Source organism: Coniophora puteana (genome assembly GCF_000271625.1).
Source record: "Coniophora puteana RWD-64-598 SS2 unplaced genomic scaffold CONPUscaffold_7, whole genome shotgun sequence".
In the NCBI taxonomy this organism is placed as follows: Eukaryota; Fungi; Basidiomycota; class Agaricomycetes; order Boletales; family Coniophoraceae; genus Coniophora; species Coniophora puteana.
In genome coordinates this window covers 129,018-142,465 of record NW_006913059.1, presented here as the reverse complement: position 1 = coordinate 142,465, position 13,448 = coordinate 129,018, and the positions used below count along the sequence as shown (strand labels likewise).

Below are 13,448 nucleotides of genomic sequence, written 5' to 3'. Positions count from 1 at the left end.
GAAACAGTCCATTAAGCATATTTTGATACACAGCGGAATGCAAAACCCGTGTAACTAAACTACCTCATATCCAGCTCCCATTCTCGGACCAATCTCTACGGAATCCCTGGCTCACATCCATAAGAAATGCGTCGGACTTCTGATACCTTCCTCAATCTGCGCGAGCTCCTTCAACCTCGTCCCACCATCCACTCGCTCGAAGATCTTCACTCCTCCGCCGTCCTTCCCGCCAACGGCCAGATACAGGTCGTCGGGCCCGCCGAACACCATCCCTCGTGCGTGTCGCAGACCCGTGCGCACCTCGTTCACGAGCACAGGCACGCCATCGTGCTCGGCGTCAAGCGCGAAGATAGCAATGGTGTCGCCTTCCGGCGAGGGGTCGTCTCTGTTCGACACATACAGGTGTTGCGTCGGGAACGTGCTGTTCAGCAGCGGTGCGAGCAGCTCCGCTGCGACCATCACCGCTCCCGACGAGGCTGGTGGCGGAGATGTGAGCGTGGAGATGGACTTTGAGAGCGAGGTGCCGGATGGAAACGCGTGCGTTGCGAGGCGGGAGGTGATCTCCAAGAGGGTGTATAGTTTACCGTCTGATCCGAGCCGAAAGTGCTGGTCAGCGATGGATTCAGGGATGAAGCTTTATGATGAACAAAGCGCACCTAAAAGTACGACATGCCGAGGACCTGAGCCAGGCTCGTATTTTATGCTCTCCTCGAGGACTGCCCAACGTCCATCTTTCTTCCCAAGTCGCCACGTCCTGTCTGCCCCGAGATCAGGTACCAGCAGCTCAGCTCTATCAGACGAAGGAACAATCTGATGCGCATGCGACCCCGCCTGACGAATCCTGTTCGGACCCGGCGCATAAAAAGGCATATCCAACTGGTATGCGCCGTCTGGAAAGAGGTAGGGCCTCGACGTAGATATGGGCGTCACCGCAACGCCGCCTTCTTTGTACTAACACACAAGGACGCAATCAGCGAATCACTCGGAGAAACACAAGGTAATCTAGCACCGACATTGGCTGTGACAACTTCGTCCTCGGTGACCAGCAAATGACATGGGTCCACACCCCCATTCTTCGACCTCCCAATTTCCTTCACGCCCGAGCCCGGGCCGGTGTATCTGAGTGCGACGATCTCGCCGCTCGTCGTGTCAGAGAGCCGCTGGGCCGTAAAGACGAGCGAGCTGTCCGTCGGGTGCTGGGCGAGCCATGACGGGTGGTAACCTACTTTGAGCTCCGAGACGAGCTTGAGGGAGGGAGGCGATGCGGAAGGGTCGAAGGAGAGGGTGAATACGGCGTCATCCCACGAGCCGACGAGGAGCGTGTAGGGTGACATGGGCTAAGACTTCTCTGAGAGACGAGGAGGAGAAGCGGGCGGAGAAGATCCGTTTCCGCTAAAGATGGTTTTCTGGAGAGGTTAGCTGTGAGAGTAGTTGACCAGACTTGGGTGGGCCGTTGAGGGACGATGGTCATAAGACCTATTAGCGCCAGAGGATATTAATACGCGGTTCGCCTACTCTATCCAACGATGGTGCTGGATTTACAGATAATATGCCAGACGTCGCATTCGCAAAGCAGAATAAGAGGAGGAAAACAAGACGTTCTGTGTATTCTCTCATCAGCACATGGATTATAGGTGATATCATGAGATTAACAAGTAAAAGTACCAAGACGTGTTTTACACAACGGTACCTTCAAACGCAAACCGTCCCGGTGGAGAAGAAGGAAGAGGGATAGATGCGCTTGGACTCAAAGTTGAGCGGGCATTCTCTGGTGTAGGCATAGGCAGAGACACAATAGACGCCAGCGAGCCCGGCGGATCCAAATCATCGCCGCTGTGCGCGTGCGGCCCGTCTTGGAGTGCCTTCTTTGCAGAGAGGTCATATCGGTCGTTGTCTGCCCATGTCAAATCAGTAACCCAGTGTCAACTTAAGAAGATGAAAGTGCACACCGTGAGCTTCAGAAGCATCCCATAACATCACCCCGCCAAAGGACGAGTACTTCTCTTGTGCATCGTGCACGTAGGCCTCGAGCGCGCTCGTGTTCACGTAACCCCAGCCTGCGTCGTTGGATGCGGGCGCACCGATGTATACCTTGATGGAAGGGTTGTAAGATGTATTGCGTGCCCAGTCGTCCCTAAACTGGTAGGTTGGCGAGAGTGAAGATAAACAGGGGAAGATGTTACCAGACGTTGAAGTTGTACGAATTAGGCGACGACAAGGCACAGTAGTTGTTGTCTGGGCCACATTGATCAGTTTCGAAAACAGTCGTACAAGTAGGGATAGAAATATGCGCACAAAACTGGACGAACACAGCATCGAATGGGGCTTCATCGAGCGCAGATCCTATGTTCTCGTCTGGGTATGGACACTGTGGTGCGGCAGATACGAAGTACCTCCGCGTCCCCTTGAGCTCGTGGGTCCGAATCTGGTTCACGAACGCAGCGTAGTGAGCAGGTGTCCCGCTCTCGATGTCAAGATCGACACTGGCGTCACCTCGTCAGAAAATGCGCACAGCTCCAACTCGAGTGCTCGACGAGACGCAGACGCACCCATCAAGAGCCGCCCACCCAAACGGCCTGTGCACCCCACCACTCTGCCACTCGTACGCAAGGAACATCTTCCACACCTGGTCCGCGAACGACTTTGCCTGGTCATCGGACGTGAAGCTGACGACACCCGTTCCACCGCCGAGCGAGAGGGTGACGATTTTGCCGCGGGACTGGCAGTACTGGATGTCGGACGCCATGAAAGAGCAATCAGCCAGCGTCGTGTTTGTAAAGGTGGCATTTGTCTGCTGGTTGCATGTCTGTCCACACAGGTCATTTCAGCATCCATGCAATGGAGAATGAGGCGCAGTGGAATGAAGGCTTACGTTGGCGAAGTCGATGACGGGGTACCCACCGTCGCCAAAGAACACGTATAAGAACGCGAGGGGGATGATGTCGATGGTATCGTCTTCGCAGTAGTATCGGAGGTCCTTCTGATGATTCGATGAGTCCTGGCCCCAATAGCTGTTTCCGGGTTTGTGGATGAGTACCTAACGAGTCGTTGAGAATCAGGCATGAAACTCACACCGCGAGCTAAAGACGTCGTCAACGGTGACGTTGAGAAGACAGGATATGGTGCTCACGTTGGTATTCGACCATGCATCGAAGACTGAGTACGCGCTATCGATGAGCATGGAGGAGATGAGAAATTTTAGAAGTGGCTGCATGTCGTTTCGAACGAAGGAGTGTAGTAGAAGCACCGTAGAGGGTCTATGAGGCTGGCGTCAGGCCGATTTCAAACCTGCAAGGTAGGCTTGCAAGACACAGGGTGGGGCCGGCCATCGCGGTTAGTGAAAACGAGGAATGTCAAGAAAAGGCAGCACAGAACAACAACATCCGCAGCTGTAATGCCCTACGCATACATATCGAGAACAAGCCGTATCTCGGCAGAGCTTCCAGGTCTCATCCAAGAGTCATCTTACGCGTCTGAACGCGTCAGTTTCCCAGAAATACAGGAATCACCGCAAACATAGGTCTTTCGGAAAGTAAACGTTAGACAAGGAGTGGCTTGTCGCAGCATACGAGTGCGCCGAGGTGGACATCAGAGGTGGTTCGGGGGCAAGAGCACTTCCGAGCAATCCGGAGAGGCGGAACTGGTTTAGGGCAGGCCCAATCGCACCACACGCGCTTGCCTTCGCCCCTAAGATCAATTGAATAACCTTTGCTCACACCCTCCACCACACAGCTCAAACAATATCCAAGGCACAGGCATATAGTTTGGCTGAACGTTCTGCGCAAGTCTAGCTGGTAGCATAAACACTCTCTGCTTCAGCGTTCTACCTCTGTTCTCTTCCCTCGCTTGCGATACAACATGGATCCTTTTGAAGTGCGCATGCAATTTATTTCCCTCTTGCGAAATCTGAGCGCGTATGTTTCCTCTAGTTATCCTCTTTCATCAGTATATATTCAATCTTCTTGATTTTCTGCTAGGTCGAGAGATTCCATCCAGAAGGTTGTCAGCTATTCGCTCAAGTACTTCTCGAGGTGTGGCGAGGACCTATGGGACTGCATCGTGGAACAGTGCCAGAAGGTATGTTTCCATCCCAACTCCATGCGTTCCCCTCCACAACCAGATCTTCAAGCGCTTGAATAACATGCGGCCTCCTTCCTTAGGGCACGATCAACCACCGAATAAACATTCTCTACTTCCTCGATTCGCTATGCGAAACATCACTTCTCGCCAAAGCACATCGCCCACCCCCGCCAGATCCCTCTTCGTCACTGAACAAGCAACTCTTAGCCTCAAGCTCAAGCTCGGGCGCAGGTGCTGACTTGGGCTCATTTTATGTCGATTTCGTGTCGCGGGACCTGGAGAAAATTGTGCAGTGTGTCGTGCCAGAGGGTAGGCAGGGGCTGCCCAACTTGTCGAGCACAAAGCAGGTACGTGAACCCATACTCTCCCTCCCAGCCAACATTCCATGACCACGCTTACTTACCGGCCCTTCCCCACCGTCCCCACCAGATCCTCGGCAACTGGCGCTCAAAGCGGGTCATCGACCCGCACAAAATCGACCGCGCCCTCTCCTCGCTTGACGCCCGCCTCGCCTCCGCCTCCACATCCGTCTCGCTTCCCGCATCCGACGCACCCACCGCGCACCCGCGGCCCCACTCCTCTCACCAACAGTCCCTCCTTCCGCGCAACGAGGTCTTCAAGCGCATAGAAGAAGACCGCGAGCGGCACAAACGCCTGCGCGAGCGGCGCTGGGTGCAGTCCATCCCCAACCCCTCCTCCGTGGCGCACCCTGTCGCCGCGGCACTGGGCGGAGCCAGCGGCCTCGCGGCGTTCTTGCCGCTGACGGAGGCCGAGGAACGCGAGCTGCCGCTGGACGTCGAGTTTGAGAACGAGTGGGAGACGACGAGCGATTGGAATGAGGATGACGTCGAGGCTGTGATGGAGGAACGCGAGTTGTGGATACCTGGCGGTGGGAGTGGGACTACAAATCCCATGAATGTGGTCTTCCGGGGGCAGGGAGGAGGGATGGATTTAGAAGGGGGAACTGGCGAAAACACGGTGAGGGAGAGGGTACCGGAGGAGCTGGGCGAGGAGCCGATGGATCTAGAGGATACGGCATGATCGGATGATTTGGGGTTCGCTTTCGCTCTTTGCTTTGTTCTCTCAGCGTGTCTGCGTTCGCAATTGCTATCATTGTCCACTCTGCTGCCTACACATATAAATAACTGTTGATACCAAGATGAAGAACAAGACAAAGTAATAGCGTGGTTCGGCGGGGAGCTGTGACAGATTTTCGAAGCCCTTATGTTATCTTCATCGTCCTTAGCTCCCTACTCGCCGCGTGCAACCTCTCAAGCTTCTTCTGCAAGTCCGCCCGGCGGTTTCTGACGATCGCTGGCTCCTCTATAAGCGACTCGCAGAACTCCTTCGCGTTTGCGCTCGTGATCATCAGCCCCTCGCGGAGCGCCTGCTCCATTCCCTTCTCGAGGCCGAGCACAATTTCGTGGTCAATCGCCATCGGGACCATATCCGCAAAGCGTTTATACGCGACTGTTAATGAGATGACGACACAAAAATAATCAACCATCACGCCAAAACAAGGAGGAGAAGAAGAAAGCAGCTACCCACCCTGGAAGTACGCTCTGACGCTCGCCATAATCTCGATGGCACTCTCCATCGGATCAGGCGGCAGCATCTTCGGAATATCTTCCGCCCGCGCTGCGATGCCCATCTCGCTCAGACCCGACACAACGCGCCCGACTGCGTCCTGGAACGTGCTCGCATCCTCGTCCGGGCCCGGCGGGGCGTAGCTCTGCAAGTCGCGCGCGAGGTCGCTACGGCTGTTCTGCGCCCGCGAGCCGCGGTAGAACGCGAGGAACTTGTCCCTGTAGTCCATATAGTAGTGCGTGTTGAGCGTCGTGGGCACGCGTTCGACGGAGAGCAGCCAGTCGAGCATGGTACGCGTGCGGGACTTGCACTGGTCGATGTGGTCCAGCATGATCATCCTAGTACGGCGGACGCTTTAGCGATGCGGGCGGGGAACACTTGCGGAGGAAAACACTCACGAGACGTGGTTCTTCGCGACCCCGCGGCCCATCTGCGCAAAGTGCGCGTCGATGACGCGCTCGAGCTCGTCCCGGAGGATATCGTACACCTCGTCGAAGAGCATGGCCGTGGGCACGCTCCACCTCTCGAGGAACTGCTTGATGTACATCTGCTTCACGACGAACGGGTAGTTTCCCGGAAGCTCGCGCGTGCGTGCCCTATTATCATGTCACCAAAAGTCAGCCCTGAATGCGACAATACGGTTCTCAGCAAAAGCGACCTACTTCTGCGCCCGCTCATGCACCTCATCCAGATAAATCGCCGCCCCCTCCATCCCACTGTCGTCTCCCGCACCACCCTCCTCACACACAAGGAACCCCGGCTCGCCAACCCCGTCGCACGCCTGCTCCCTCTCGCTCGGCTGAAAATTCGGCGCCGTCGCGCGTACAGCCCTCTTGAACTCCTCCTGCGGCCCCTGCATCCGCTGCAGGATCCCGTCTGCATCAGGGGTCCCCTGCAAACGCTGACCGAGGTCGCGCGCGAAGCGCGTAAGCGCGTGAAGCACCTCGCCGACGGGGTCTTGCGAGGGAGGTGGGGGAAGGTCGCGGAGCAATGTCTCGGTGCTTTGAAGGAGCGCGTAGAGTTCGTCGGCGATACGCGGGAGTCTGGTGGATAGTGGGTATAACGCCATTCAGAAAAGGAGGTTTGAATGGGCTACAACAAATGGTGCTCACCTAGCCGCTATGAGGTCGGACAAAATCCCACTCAGGCGGTCCGTCAGGTTCGCGGTGCGCAGTTGGCGCTGGAACTCGTCCGGGAGCGATGCCCACGGATCCCGCGTTGCGAAGAATGTCTCCTCGTTGGCACGTGCGTCGTGCCAGGTAATGCCCTTCTTGACTTCGTCGGGCCTGGGCTGCTTGACGCAGTACCATTTGTTGGAGAGGGGGACGTTTTTTCCGCGGATGAGGTCAATCCAGAAATCCTCGTCGCCAAGTTGAAGGAGGTCGGGTTTGGTCAAGACCCCTGGTGCGAGATTCAGCAAATACGTGTGCATTTGGACGATAGGAGGACGTACCGACGGTGCGCTCGCCCTTTGGGTCGAATTCCTTGATAAGCTCGTGCGCGCCTTGGTTGTTGAAGTCCGCTACAGAACATCAATGGGCCATCAGTCAAGAAGATTAAGGCAACCGACAAGTCGCTTACTCTCGCAGGTGACGGTCAACAGGATAACACAACTCGGTTTCTTGATATACGAAGACACCAAGCTCCTGACGAGCTCGATATCCCCGCTCGCCCCGTTCGTGGTCGATACAATCAACCCAGGCAAGTCGACGAAGCTCAGGTCAGCAACGTCCTCTCCGCTGATCTCGAGCGAGATCGTGTTCTTCGAGAACGACACTGCGCTCTCGTCCTCCCCGTCGCCCATCTCCCCGTCGCCGAGGAAGAACTTGGCGTCTGTGGACGGATTGAGGATGGCACGCTGCGCGCGCCTGATTCGCTCCTCGACCTCATTCTTGTCCGAGATCGGCGGGCCAAAAGGGACGTTTCGGACTTTACACGGGCGGCCCTGGGCGTCCGTCGTGAACTGGAGTTTCACCGTGCACATCCAGGGCTTATCGGAGCGCGCGAGCTTGCACTCGGTGGGACACCTGCATGTCGTACAAGAAGATAAGGGCTTAGCGGGCAGAACAGATAGAGGCTTGATGAAGTTGTTATAGAAGAACATACCGAGTGCATGTGCCCGACGCACGAGGGAGCTTGATACCCGAGATGGACTCGATGAGCGAGGACTTCCCCGCGCTCTGTGAGCCGACGACGGCGATCACAGGGAGATCCATTTCCGCCTGAACGCTGAAAAATCACTTGCGTGAGCTTGTGTTGCTAAGGACCAAGGTACTCAGAGACACACCCTGTAGCGTGCAGGCGGTTAACAAGGTCGAGCATCTCGCGACTTTTCTTGGAGACGCGAGAGTCAGAGAGGCCAACACCATGCGAGTGTTTGTCAGACGAAGCAGGGAGCATTTTTCTCTGGGAAGTAAGGCTGAGATGAGAGCTTGTAGGGCTCAAAAAAGGACTGGTGGTGGGGGTGGTTTGAAGACTGGGCGTGGAAGAGAAATCGAAAAGAGAACCGAAATCCATGGAGCGTCGAATCCCAGAACATGTTCATATACGATGCCCCTATAGTAAGCGCTGGGGCTGGATGATGCTGTAAGCCTATTTCCTCGCGCAAGTCGTGGCTGAGGATCCAGCGGAGAAAACGCTTGGACAGAAGTGCGCCTGCTTGTGAACTTCTTTCCAAGCTGCTGGAAGACTGTAAGATGGCCATCGAACTTGGATCTTTCTGCACTTACCTGTATTTGGTGTCCTAGTATGACGTTACCGATCGTGGATCCTCGCCAGGATTAATAGTGCAAGGAAGGCGGTTGTCCGTACATCTTGATGTGGCATCCCCAACACGAGCATCAGAGCATCTGGCAGCTAGTGATCTACGTAATTTGCTTGAAGGAGAGTGCTCGGAGATCGAAGGAGCAACACTGAGGGGAAACACGATTGCTCAAAAAAAGCTCTGCAATAGCGATCATGACAAGTACCTCGCGCGTTGCCATCAGATGGAGGGATTCAGCCGACAGGAGAAAGCGAGATGGAAGCCAAGAAAGGTAGGTACACTTCGCCTATGTCCTATGCCAAATCTTGTATCTTGTGTATCCTTTTCCGAGAGTTAGGATGTCGTTTGAGAAGGAGAGCACTGCCACGCTGACGCGTGTTGGATGTCTACGAACGGAGCATCGGGGCCGACATAGCCGGTGCAACCGCGTCATTCTCCGGCCTCGTTCCCTTCACCGACACCGAGCAGATTGCCCGAACATACTCTCCTCACCGAGCCCGAGTCTGACTACACTCATTATAAGCGCATTCAAATACATCGACCTCCCTTTGCTGCCCTCGTTTCTGAGCACAACACCCATCACCATGTCCAACCCCAACGATACCGTAGCGCCCAAGTCTGGCTTCCTGTGTATGTACATGTCCAACCACCCAGACACGCTCGTCGCCTACGTCAAGCACTATGGCAAGGTCCCCGGAAAGGTCAAGAGCGCGAAGATGACGTCCATTGACCAGCAGGTGCGCAGCCGCTCGTCTTTTCTCCAGCTCTTCTTTGTCATTGTAACACCACGTTTCAGGTCATGACCCTCTCTTATGAGCTGCAGAATGGCACAGGCGGAACCACCCGTGTCGTATTTGACCCACCTCTCCTAGGCTACGAGGAAGTCAAGCCGCGGCTGATAGCCATGACAGCGGAGGCACAGGAAGCGCTCGGAATGGTACGTCTTCCTGCTGCTTGAATGCGTTGCATTTGCAATCCCAGGAACCTCACCTTCACCTCTACCACTGTGCAGATCAAAGCACCCGTTCTGACCTCGTTCAAACCTCCCCTCGCCGGCATGCTGCGCACCACCCTAACGATCAGTGGCTTGGCCTACATACTCTGTCCGCCCCATGGGACGCACCTCGCATTCATGCCCGCGCGCATGCTGCAAGAATCGATAGGGTTCTCCCTCAGTTACAAGGCCGTCCTTGGCTTCACGGCTTTCTTGCACGGCTTGGAGGCGCTGTACGCGTTGTCGTTATGTCGGAAGAGCGTCAGGGGTTTCGTGCCTACAGTACGCCCTTTTCTTTTTTAGCGCTTGATACCTGCGGATGTGCTCATGCGTTGCTTTGTATCCTTAGACGCTCTACGTCGTTTCTACGCTCATCTGGGGGTTCCCCATCTGGATATCCCTCAAGAAGCGCATCCAGGCTGCGCGGATTGACTCTGTGATGAAGACGGAATAATGGTATCACCGCATCTGCGCTGTTTGTTTCTTAGTTTTCTGTATGGTATTATTATTGCTTGGTACATGACGCTTCTAGCGCTTTATTCTCATTCAATTCTCATTGCTCGAGGATCAAAGACTGCAATCAGCCTACATTCTCCGGATCTACAAGCGTCATACGCCTAAATGTATACGGATGGCCAATATATGAATTGCTCTATGCCAACCGACAAGGAACGTGTCACGTCGTGATAGTCACCCGCAACGCATAAAACTCACTTTCACAAATACAATAGAATCTTGGCCAAGAAGGGTTTTCTCATCCGTGGGGCTGAACGTTTGCTGTGGCAGCGGGAGTGTGGCCCATCTTCCCTCGACGTTGAGAGCGGCCGCTTGTTCTGAAAACGAATGCCATTGACTAGGGGTGTTCGTGTCGTTGGCTGGGTTCCGGCGAGCTGCATAAGCGTTGAAGTCCTTGAGGAGCAGATGATGTGGCTGTGGTCCGGGGCCCCACTGTGTGTCGTCGAACAAAATGTCCAAATGTGGATGGCACATTGCCTCAGGCCGCCACATGTCAGACGGTCCATCGTGCCGAGGCTTCAAGGATGCGGCTGGTCCCCATGCATCCCATGGGATGCGAATGCCTTGGTGGTCTTCAGCGCGATAGGAAGAGACATGGTGTGATATAACAGAGAAGGGAAGAAAGAACGATTCTTGAGGCTGTCCCTCCACGAAAACCTTGATGAATGAGATTTGTTGCGATTCGGCATCGGGTACGAATGGAGAGCAGTACGCTGCGCTTGTGCGAGGGGACTTCCCTAGGCTTCCGGTGGATTGGATTTTCATACCTTGAAACTGGCCCGCATAAGAAGGGAACTCAAACACAGAGACGTATGGGATGTCATGCACATGCGTGATAGTCTGGGCACCCAAGGATCCAGCCGCAGCGAGGTCGTAGACAAGTAATTGCACCCTACATGGATCGCCCTCCAGGCCCGAGTCGAGGCATTGGCCGAGAAGAACGAGGTCTCCAGGGAGGAACACGAAGCACTCCACGGGATTAACGCCGTTGTCATGGTTACAAATCTCCTGAGGGAAGGGGAGGACGTAAGTTATATAACTCCGGATGTAATGCGAGAATTCGTGCAACGAACACATATTACTTGACTAGATACCCAGTCCCAAATTATCAGGAACTTGTTGACCCCCTCCCGGTAGTACTCGCGGACAAACAGTCCCAGATATGAACCGTGAATCTGGATGTCGAACGGCCATCGGGAAATGTAATCAGATGGGTAGTCATAGGAATAAGGAATGATGCCGGAAGGAGCGAGTGTGGTGGGATGAGGTATGCCTGCCGACAGCGTAAGCAAGTGAACCTTGAATTTCGAGCTCCGGCTGTATGCAGAAACATGAGGACAAACAGTATAAGCTCAAAACCACGGCTCACCCTCGGTACTCATCCTCAACCAGAACAAACAGATCTTGTGCCGGGTCGATAGCAAACTCGCATTCGAAATCCCTCGTCTCATTTTTGCACGGGTGGGCAAATCTCCACTGGTGCTCCTCAATGCCTCTGATGGGCGATGGTAGACGAGTACACTGCAGGTACTTGGGTCCAGCAACGCAGAGAACGTCGCCAACAAGTTGAAAATTCTTGGCCTCCGGCAATGACGGCGACATAGGAATGGTGAATGGTCCCGTCCAAGACAGTGCTTCCCATGCTCTGCGATACGCCTGGAGCATGCCGAAACAAGTCGTAGTATCCAGCTCAGGTATATCAGTGCCAGCGCGAGAAGGACCCTCCTTCATGCATGCTGCTTGGAGTTCGAAGTGGTACTGGACACGTTCGGTGCCTTCTATGAGGTGTAGGAAACGCTTGCAAACCTTGAGGGCACAGTGGATGAGCGCACAGAGGGCTGGGGTAGTGAGGTGAACTTACACGTTTGCATGCTACAAGCGAAACTATGTCTAATTCCAAAAAGACCAGGTTGAAGAGCTCGTCAGCGAGCAGCACGGGCATGCCGCCCACACGCCGAATCGGTGAAAGTTGTGGAAAGAGATGCAAAAAAGGACGCGTCATCGATTGTCGCCGCATGTTCGCGAACATGAGGCGGTCGAGACGTAAAAATCCCCTATCTATCGCAACGCGCACGCGTCAGTCAACTTCAAGTTCTTAATTCGCACCTTCCGTTTGCCTTAGTTCGTCTGGATCATATCTCGAGCTTTTCTGCTGAAACGCTACCGTCTCATGGCCATGCTATGGGCTCATCTGATCCGACTTGTCTTCGTAGTTGTAGGGCCTTCTGTGCAACGCGACCTTACGCGACCTAGCAGGTGATTCACGCGCCAGTGCATTACAGGCTGTCAACAGACTGATTTTTGCTGATAGAGCATTCAGGGACGTGCCAGTTTCCCGAGACTCGCGGTGACCTCCTGTGCGGCCTTCTTACGTGATATGAAAACTGGGCAACGGTTCGCAGACGTCATTTGAAGCGGAGCCGGCAAGCACTGACAGGCACTAACCACCCCGACTCGGTGTCGCTCGGTGTCGATCGAGGGGTGGCCGCTACAGTCAGACACCATGATTGGTGACACCAACCGTGCCACTGAACCGAATCCACCATGCGCACCCCTGTTCGATCCCACCAAAGGCATAAAGCTTGCGTCTTCTAGACCCTGTTTTTTCTGTGTTTTGAGCTCACCTCCCTCAATCTCAAGTTATCCGACTCCTTCAGCTCCGATTGTATAGCCAACCATCTTCTCTTTGCCGCCTGTTGTACTTGTACTCCCAGCTCCCGCTCCGAACCAAGCGTACTTGGATGTCTCAGCTCTCGACGGCGGACGCCTCGCTTGCCCCGCTTGGATGATCCTCAGTGGCGTCCCCAAGACCTCGAGCGAGCGTCTCGAGGTGCCGTCCCTCGGTTTCCTCCTGTGCCATTCTGTAAGTGGGAAGAATATCATGTACGACCTCGGCATGCCCAGACTCGAGGACCTTTCGACACCGCCGGGGTTCGAGACCTTCGCCCACATATATCTCGGAGATGAGGGCAAAGTAAGCCCGCTTCGGCTGTTCACCTTCGAAAGTGATGGGTGTATCCATGATTCGCTCAAGAAGGGAGGGGCGCAGCCAGAGGAGGTGGACGTGATCGTCATCAGTCACCTGCACTGGGATCAGTAAGTTTGCCCTTTATCCTCTGGCATTCGAAATAACAGGTACTAGCTGTCCTTAGCGTTGGAGACGCCCGCCCGTTCACCGAGGCTGAATTCATTCTTGGTTCGGGATCCAGGGGTATCATGACTGGAGAGGACCCACAGGCACAGAGTCCCGTTGTTGTTCCTGTCTCTGCGCCTGTTCATCTCGGGGGCCATATCGCGCTCCTAGCTTGCACGTCCCCTGACGGATCCTGGATCCTTCTCGTAGGCGACGCGGTGCACCGCATGAGCATCCTGCACGCCGAGCGCGACTTCGCGTGCCACGACGATGGCCACGGGGGCGTATTCTGCATGCACAGAGACCCTGAAATGGCTCGTGACACTATCAGGAAGCTCAAGGCATTCATCACAAAAAGTGCACTACGTGGGTGA

General features: G+C 54.9%; 6 protein-coding genes across 6 annotated transcripts; 3 read left to right on the top strand and 3 right to left on the bottom strand.

Moving 5' to 3' along the window:
- Positions 1-111: 111 nt before the first annotated feature.
- CONPUDRAFT_57595 (3-carboxy-cis,cis-mucoante lactonizing enzyme) lies at positions 112-1,334 on the bottom strand (the record flags this gene model as incomplete). The annotated part of the gene is made up of 3 exons (XM_007770867.1): positions 112-587; positions 657-951; positions 1,014-1,334. 3 exons carry the CDS (start codon positions 1,332-1,334, stop codon positions 112-114), a joined length of 1,092 nt encoding a protein of 363 aa, XP_007769057.1.
- Positions 1,335-1,676: 342 nt separating this feature from the next.
- On the bottom strand, positions 1,677-3,181 carry CONPUDRAFT_154222 (glycoside hydrolase family 18 protein; the record flags this gene model as incomplete). Its single annotated transcript, XM_007770999.1, has 8 exons — positions 1,677-1,894; positions 1,950-2,134; positions 2,184-2,235; positions 2,296-2,483; positions 2,550-2,806; positions 2,873-3,011; positions 3,073-3,080; positions 3,131-3,181. The coding sequence occupies 8 exons, from the start codon at positions 3,179-3,181 to the stop codon at positions 1,677-1,679; spliced, it is 1,098 nt and encodes a 365-aa protein (XP_007769189.1).
- A 677-nt stretch (positions 3,182-3,858) lies between these two features.
- CONPUDRAFT_57252 (uncharacterized protein) lies at positions 3,859-5,121 on the top strand (the record flags this gene model as incomplete). Its single annotated transcript, XM_007770837.1, has 4 exons — positions 3,859-3,914; positions 3,978-4,077; positions 4,161-4,427; positions 4,510-5,121. 4 exons carry the CDS (start codon positions 3,859-3,861, stop codon positions 5,119-5,121), a joined length of 1,035 nt encoding a protein of 344 aa, XP_007769027.1.
- A 181-nt stretch (positions 5,122-5,302) lies between these two features.
- On the bottom strand, positions 5,303-7,883 carry CONPUDRAFT_57692 (uncharacterized protein; the record flags this gene model as incomplete). Its single annotated transcript, XM_007770874.1, has 8 exons — positions 5,303-5,550; positions 5,629-6,005; positions 6,066-6,247; positions 6,350-6,710; positions 6,780-7,068; positions 7,121-7,189; positions 7,249-7,694; positions 7,774-7,883. The coding sequence occupies 8 exons, from the start codon at positions 7,881-7,883 to the stop codon at positions 5,303-5,305; spliced, it is 2,082 nt and encodes a 693-aa protein (XP_007769064.1).
- Positions 7,884-8,909: 1,026 nt separating this feature from the next.
- On the top strand, positions 8,910-10,081 carry CONPUDRAFT_124866 (uncharacterized protein). The gene is made up of 4 exons (XM_007770998.1): positions 8,910-9,168; positions 9,228-9,368; positions 9,444-9,707; positions 9,775-10,081. Exons 1-4 carry the CDS (start codon positions 9,016-9,018, stop codon positions 9,877-9,879), a joined length of 663 nt encoding a protein of 220 aa, XP_007769188.1. The 5' UTR covers positions 8,910-9,015; the 3' UTR covers positions 9,880-10,081.
- Positions 10,082-11,992: 1,911 nt separating this feature from the next.
- CONPUDRAFT_165765 (uncharacterized protein) lies at positions 11,993-13,448 on the top strand (the record flags this gene model as incomplete). Its single annotated transcript, XM_007770997.1, has 3 exons — positions 11,993-12,197; positions 12,262-13,037; positions 13,094-13,448. The coding sequence occupies exons 2-3, from the start codon at positions 12,727-12,729 to the stop codon at positions 13,446-13,448; spliced, it is 666 nt and encodes a 221-aa protein (XP_007769187.1). The 5' UTR covers positions 11,993-12,197; positions 12,262-12,726.

Coding starts and splice junctions, on each gene's coding strand:
- CONPUDRAFT_124866 (XM_007770998.1), top strand. CDS start 9,016: ATGTCCAACCCCAACGATACCGTAGCGCCCAAGTCTGGCTTCCTGTGT. Junction 9,369..9,443: donor CACAGGAAGCGCTCGGAATG/GTACGTCTTCCT, acceptor ACCACTGTGCAG/ATCAAAGCACCCGTTCTGAC. Junction 9,708..9,774: donor TCAGGGGTTTCGTGCCTACA/GTACGCCCTTTT, acceptor TTGTATCCTTAG/ACGCTCTACGTCGTTTCTAC.